Source organism: Montipora capricornis, chromosome 9 (assembly GCF_036669925.1).
Source record: "Montipora capricornis isolate CH-2021 chromosome 9, ASM3666992v2, whole genome shotgun sequence".
In the NCBI taxonomy this organism is placed as follows: Eukaryota; Metazoa; Cnidaria; class Anthozoa; order Scleractinia; family Acroporidae; genus Montipora; species Montipora capricornis.
The window spans coordinates 23,616,163-23,623,509 of NC_090891.1; the positions used below are offsets into that span (position 1 = coordinate 23,616,163).

At 41.2% G+C, this 7,347-nt stretch overlaps 1 protein-coding gene across 1 annotated transcript; it reads left to right on the top strand.

Annotated features, from left to right (window-relative positions):
• The first annotated feature begins 6,514 nt into the window (after positions 1-6,514).
• LOC138017453 (craniofacial development protein 2-like) lies at positions 6,515-7,030 on the top strand. The gene has a single exon (XM_068864536.1). The coding sequence runs from the start codon at positions 6,515-6,517 to the stop codon at positions 7,028-7,030; it is 516 nt and encodes a 171-aa protein (XP_068720637.1).
• Positions 7,031-7,347: the final 317 nt, after the last annotated feature.

Below are 7,347 nucleotides of genomic sequence, written 5' to 3' on the forward strand. Positions count from 1 at the left end.
GAAATACTCACCATGCAATACTGGGCTTGCATTTAAATAAAAGCTAGTCGTCTACGCGACCTGGCGATAAAATCAGTGTTTGAAAACGTCGTTTCGTCCGCCATTTTGAATTCTCAGGCGGGTTACCGCTGTACACTCGTTCCCAGACTCCCGTTCCCGGTTCCTCGTTCCCCGTTCCCCGTTCCCCGTTCCCCGTTCCCTGTTCCCCGTTCTCGGTATTAGTAACATCCGGGTATTCCTGATTACTGCATAAATTTAAGTTTCATTTTGCATTTACCTGTTTATCCACGCTTTTTGGAAAAGTGGTACATACACTGTACTACGTGCTTACATTTAAACGCATACCTGAGGTAGATATTTTTGTTGTGTTTACGGGGAAGTGATCTCCCTTGCTAGTAATACGATGAAATGTGGATGACCTCGGTACGTTGTTACCCAAATACGTTCCTGCAAGTTTCCTCCTTTTTCTGCTGTTATAAAATAGACGTCTCAGCCTTTTCTCTGTAATTCTGCTTGGTTCTCGGGCACGTCTATGTCGATGCTCAGGCAAATCAAAACAAAAGGAAACAACTTTTGCTTATCGAGACCTGTATTTCTCCTTCGGAATGAAGTCTTTATTATCATTAAGAATCAAATAACTGTACAGCCTTTCAAACTACATCAAAGTTATTTTCTAAAGAGCTGATCACATTTTCCACTGATGACATCAAATCTTGTGAAACTAGAACAGAACTATACACACAAGATGGCAGTGAACACGGTCGCTTATATGGCTATTTGAACAAAGGATATAAGCCAGACCATTACATGAAACAAACTGTTTAACAATGAAAAAGAAAAAAAACGTAATAGACAAAAAACTTATCTCCGTAGTCAATGGTACACTGAGCGGGAGGCTATTTGTTTGCGGTGAAAATGGTACCAGCGTGAGGCCATTTGTTCGCTGTGCAAATGTTTTTACTTTGTCTTCAGAAGATTCCAATACAGCGTCCATTTGTTTGTGGAGTTATTTTCTTTGTCGCTGTCATCTTTAGAGTAGTTCTCAATGAGGTACCCGCTGCTTATTAAAGTATTAGTGTTTTGACTTGTATCACTTTCAATAGTTGCGTCCATTTCAGTTACATTCGAGTATATTCTTGTTTCATTCAGTTCGCGGAACGACCCGTTTCGAAGCTGACGCTTAACATCTTTTAGTGTGTGTATACCGCGAAAAGCGTATGCCATTCTTTGTATGTGCTTTGAGCGCCCCAAGAAGAAATCGATTAAGCCAACGCAATGCCGATCTTCAGTAATCCAAACAACGCATCACAGCGCTCTTCATGATCTTGGATTACGTGGTTTGCTTTAAATAACCAAAGTAAACAGCGCCACGTGGCTTCTATTGTGCATTACCCAATCAAAACACCGCCACGTGCTTTCTATTATGCATTGCCCAATCAAACACGGCCACGTTTTTCTATTGTGCATTTTGCTGCACAGGAAAAAAAAAACTGAAATCTAACGTCTTTTATAACTCGAGCCCCTACGGGGCCCGAGTAATAACCTTACGTCTTTCGTTTTTTAATTTTGTTGTTATATTTAACTGAATATTTATATTTTATCTGTCGGGTCGGGAAGCCTTCTTTGTCGGATTATTGACCCACGACCGGACTCTTCTCTGGAACAATGTTGATCAATCCCTTCTCTGAAGAACCATTTCTTTCAATAATAAATCAAAAATGGACAGCAAGCTTTCTTTCAAATATTTCTTGACTATAAAAAAATTATAGGTTTCTGTCAGCCTAGTTTCCGTAACCGATACATAGTTAAAACTCATGGGAATTCTAACAGTTAAAATTGCCACGCTGTTGTAAATTTCAAAATATTGATGAAACTGGACTGACTCATCCAATTCTTTGGATGAGCGGCAAATCAAACAATGTCAGGGAGGCAGCGAGCAGAGTCTACTTTCCTCTTCCCGGTAAATCAGCGACTAAATTTTCTGTGGCGAGTTGCAATGTTCATTTCAAGCTTTTATGCAAATTTTAGACAGAGAATACTAGGAGTTTCAGTGTGAAAGTGAGTGCTGGCGTGGAAACTGGTATTTTTTTAACAGCTGCAAATTTTTGAAGCAAGAGCGTACCGGAAATGTGCGTGAAAGTATTAAAAGAGCGAAGAAAGGTGTGCATATCTTTAGCCTGTGTGGCAGGCGTAACTATTTAAATAAGCAAAGGGATAATTTCAAAACAATGGCCTGTCAGTTCATTTTTTGAATTTAAACTTCTGTTCTTCTGAAATTTCTGGCTCCTTTTCAGGAAAAGAGTTACCTTTTGAGAAATGCTGCGCGTAGTTGATCAAATGACAATTTAAGTTTATTGTCGTGCTTGAGAATAGACTGCGAGCAGTCTCTTATTTTTCTTTGACATAGTGGAGCACGCGATTGCGTGACACGCCTCGTTTTTTACCAATAATTTGCATAAAATAATAATTTAACCCGTCGTGCGTGACTCTAAGGTAAGAAGGACAACTGCTCGTGGTCTAGCTCGAGAACTGATTTTCTCTTCGCTCAACGGTTGAAGACGTTGAAGAACAATTTGACTCGGTGGTCAAATGTAAGAGGTTCAAAGACTGAACAAGATAAATGAAGAAGACACAATTTTTAGGCCTGTGCGTTTCCCCAAACTTCAGATATTCGTCGAAATGTTTCGCAGAAATTTACAGAGCCCAGTATGAAAACGCCATGTTGGTGCACATCTGTGGTGCACCAATATGGCGGCCGGAAAATAGTGTCAACATCTGTTACTTACTTTGACTATCTAGGCGAGTGATCATCTGTACTGAACAGACAGCTATTTACCTAAGCACTTTTCCTAATGCTTTAAATTCTAAAAGGCTCAAAACCATGAGATAAATATATATTTCTCAATAAACTCGATCGTCGCCTCGTGTCACGCACCTCTATAACTCAGAAATTCAAAATGCTCTGGTTTCCAAACGAAGCACGCTATTGTGCTTTAAAATTGCAAATGGATACAAATTTACCGCCTCTTATGCCTGATGAGGATAAAAACTTTCGTGGCTCTTTAGTTTTGGATTTTAGAAAATGATGACGTCGCGTGAAAACGATCTATAGACATGATAACACCACAATCGACTGCGCATGCTTCCGATCTTACATTCCACAAATTTTGATTTTTTTCGCTAATATCAAGAATAGGCTGCTGCCTCGTTGGGGTTCGCCAGCAATTAAATTACTAGTAGTAATCAAAGATTATGAGAGTGCGTTCGACGCCGTCACGTAAATATATATACCTAAAACAAATGATTCACTAACTGACTTTCAACCCCGGTCTATTGCTAAACTGATCGGCAACGAAGGTTTTACAGACAGATATATCATAATGTCAAAGTCCAATTCCAGCTAAGTGGTCCCCTGTACAAACTGCGATTTGTTGATACGTTGCGTGACAGCGCCAGTTCCCGTAGGCTCACAATTTTTACCCTTCAAATTTCGTGCTAAATGTTCTCACATTAACTGCAAATGTTTAAGCGTAAAAGCCAGTTTGTAAAAGTATATTTAACATACATTATTCTCGGCTGGAAGGGGCACAAACATAAGCAAACATTTGCAATCGTCTGCTCGTTTATCGTCAGCGTAAACAAACTCCTTGCAACTGATTCAAGTATTATCCCTGATGAATGAAGTAGACAATATTTACATAATTTGCCGTTCCTTGGTTCAACCTCACCCTTATGGATCTTGCCTTCAGAGTGCTTTTCCACCGATTTCAAACAGTTTTCGCCGGATAAAGAGCTACATGTACAATGCATGTATCTGTCGCGACTATAACTAGTCAACAAATGCAATCAAAATATAGCTGTTCCCACGGTTAACATCCTGAAAGCCATGGAAAGCCAAAGTCGTGTTCGTTAGCATATAAAATAAACAAAGACAGTTCCCTCAGATTTCGATAAATGCTACCGTCGAAGCGTTTAACCTCACCAAAATCCAACACTGAGAGCACAAAATGGCGAGGCCTACTGCGACTGTATCGTGAAGACGAGCTCACATGGCCTGCCCACGTGTTCGCCACATATCTTATCACATGTAACGAAAATGTGACGTAGTTTAATTTAATTTAATTTAATTTAATACTTCTATTGCGCATAAACCCATACAGAAATGATCAAATGCGCATTACAATGAATATAAAAATATCCTAAAACGAGAGCGAAAACGAGGTCAGATGTCGTCATAGGTTCGCACCAGTTTCCCGGCCGACACATGCCCCTGCAAAAATCAAGCGGGGGGGGAGGGGGCATTTTGGTGTCCTTACAGCAATCTCGAAAAATTCTGCATAGCCGTACACAGGCACACCAACTCGAAAGACACAGGACGCAAAAACGAAATTAGGCTTGCGTTCTCCTTGTCGTCGAACGCAACAAAAAATATTCCACTTTAAAGTGGTACTCTGATCAAATTTTTACCCCTTGATTTTTTGAGTGTATCACATAGAATTCCATAAAAGAACAAAAACGCCATTTACCGTTTGCAAATATCTGCATTGGTTCCGGAGATATTTAAGTTTGAAAAATGGGTAAAATATACAAATGAGATGACTGATGATGTCATATACTCAACCCAATATTATATTGAGTATATAAATAGAGCTAACTTGGCCAATTTGCAGCGCAGACCATTGAAACTTGGTAGTCTAGTAGTTCTACAGGAAACACACCTATGGCTATAAAAAATTTTGTTCCCATGGCTACTCACTCTTTTCCAGTCCCCACCCACTTGATTTCAATATGTTAGTGATTTTCAGTTTGAAAAATGTTAAACAAGGCCACAAACTGGAGCTAACATATTTACATGCTTCTGGATCATGGACATGAAGAGCTGTTAGCAATTATCACAATGGAATGCCAAAGGTGGCCAGGAAAGCTTTTACTATGGGGGAGGTCTGGAACCCAGTATGATGCCATGGTAACGGAACTGTTAAGCTCATATTGTGGAGAACATTTAGTAGAATCTTACTGCAAAAAATCAAAAATTTCTGATACAAATTGGCTGAGATATCTCTTTTCATCATATTTGAACAAACTTGTGTTGAGTATATGACGTCATCACTTGGCTAATTTGCATAATTTAAAAACTAGAATGTCTCTGGAACGAAAAGAGATATTTGAAAAAAGTAAACAGCATTTTTCTTCTCATGCAGACTACTTGTTTATGTTTCAAAATGGCTTAGATAAGAAAGATGCGATTTTCGTCAGAGTACCCCTTTAAGGTCGTTAAAAAGCTTTATTTTTTGGCGTTAATTTGGACGAAAAATGTCACAAAAGCCTTTTCCAGCGTAAAATTTATTGAAACAAACAAAATATTTGCCATTAGCGGCAAAAAACCCTTCCTATTTTAAATACGTGCGTGCAACAAGAAACAACAGCAATGAAATAAATTTCAGTCTCACAGTTCAGGATCTTAAAACCCTTTTCGGAAGAACCTTGACCGTGACATTTCCAACTTTTTTTGTACCTGAAGACTATGCAGAGTTGAGTCCAAAATAAATGTAAATTGCCAGACAACTGAAATGCGACTTGAGTAAACAATGTGATGCATTCAAGGCGTTCGATTCCTTTTAAACTCATACAGAATTTGCCATTTGGTTTCAGTCTTTTATATAACACCACAGCTAGCCAAATAACAGTAGAAACAAAGCTCACTTGATGATATCCGACGGCAAATGGGGAAATTGTTGGGGAAGACTATTACTCGTTGCTTTGAAGATTCCAGATGGTATTTTTCACCGTCTTTCTTGTTTATCCTAATCACTTTCCATTATTGAGCTCCATAAGGGAATTTTTTTTTTCAAGATCCACTAAAACGCCATTCGCGTTACCATGACTTTCGACGCCATTGCGGGTTAAGTTAAATATTCTACTGTGTCCACCGGATGAAATCTATGCATTTCTAGTACCCCCTCAAACTTACCAAACACACGTGCAGAAGAATCTACACACAAAGACACTACTTAGCAGGGGAGGGACAGGAGAGACTTTTCATGACACGGAAAAAATACAGAGAAATGAAACGCAGATTTTGACTGGGTTTGGCAACCCAGTAATTACGAAGGCAATCCAGATCAAAGCGTTACAAGAAGGTAACAACTGCATAAACCTAGCGGTTTTGTGCTTGTGTTTTTAACCATGGTGGATCAGAGCATTTAAAAATCAGACCACATTTCTAAGAAACACTGTTGTAAGGTAGACATTATTTTCAACACTGTCCACTTGATCTTGTAGGGCATTTTGCGATCTTTAAGGGTCCATACGTACTTGGAGAGTTCCGTTTCGTTTCGCTTGCTGGCATGCCAAAAAGATGACTGGTAGTTTCTGACACGTTCTTTAAAATTAGCTCCTGGACCAACGTATGAGTCAGTCGTTGTATCAGTGGATGTGACAATGGCTTGGTAGATAACATTAGTTTGGAGGCATTTACCATCAAGCGGACGTTCTGGTTTTCTTCTACAGTTACATGTGTCATGCTTTGGGCTTTGCAGTAAGGAACTCCCTTTTGTCGACCATCACGCCACCAACAGGAGGGTCCAAACGGCTCCTGACCATGCGGATGACAGCAAGTACAGGCCCAGTCACCTTTATTTGCGCCTATGCCCCAACGTTGACCTCCACAGCCGACGAAAAGGATCGTCTCTACGAGGCGCTGGATGCAACCATCAAAAGTGTGCCCAACAAGAAAGGACTCTACATACTGGGGGACTTCAATGCACGGGTTGGGGCCCACCACAAAGCCTGGCCAACCTCACTAGGGCGCCTTAGAGTCGGCAAGATGAACGAGAACGGGCAAAGACTTCTGGAGCTGTGCTCTTTCTACAAGCTGGCCATCACCAACACTTTCTTCGAGAATATGGCTCGGCACAAGGTCTCGTGGCGCCGCCCAAGATCTAAGCATTGGCACCAGCTGGACCTTATCCTCGCTAGAAGGCAAGACCTCAACAGCGTCCGCAACACCAGGAGCTACCACAGCGCATAGTGCGACACGGACCACATCCTCGTCCGTGCCAAAGTCAACCTCATCCCCCGCAAGCTGCATCACGCCAAGACCAAGGGACGTCCACGCATCAATGCTTGCCGAGCCGCGGACCCGATCAAAGCTCAGGAGCTGCTTGGCGCCCTAAGAATGTCACTTGACAAGGCGAGTGGAGATGCCACCGACGCCAATTCCAGATGGAGCCAGGTGCGCTCCGCGCTCTATCAGTCAGGGCTTGAGGTACTGGGGAGGAAGGAACGGAGAAACGAGGATTGGTTTGAGGCCAACTGGCAAGAGATGGAGCCACTTGTAGAAGCAAA

Coding starts and splice junctions, on each gene's coding strand:
- LOC138017453 (XM_068864536.1), top strand. CDS start 6,515: ATGTGTCATGCTTTGGGCTTTGCAGTAAGGAACTCCCTTTTGTCGACC.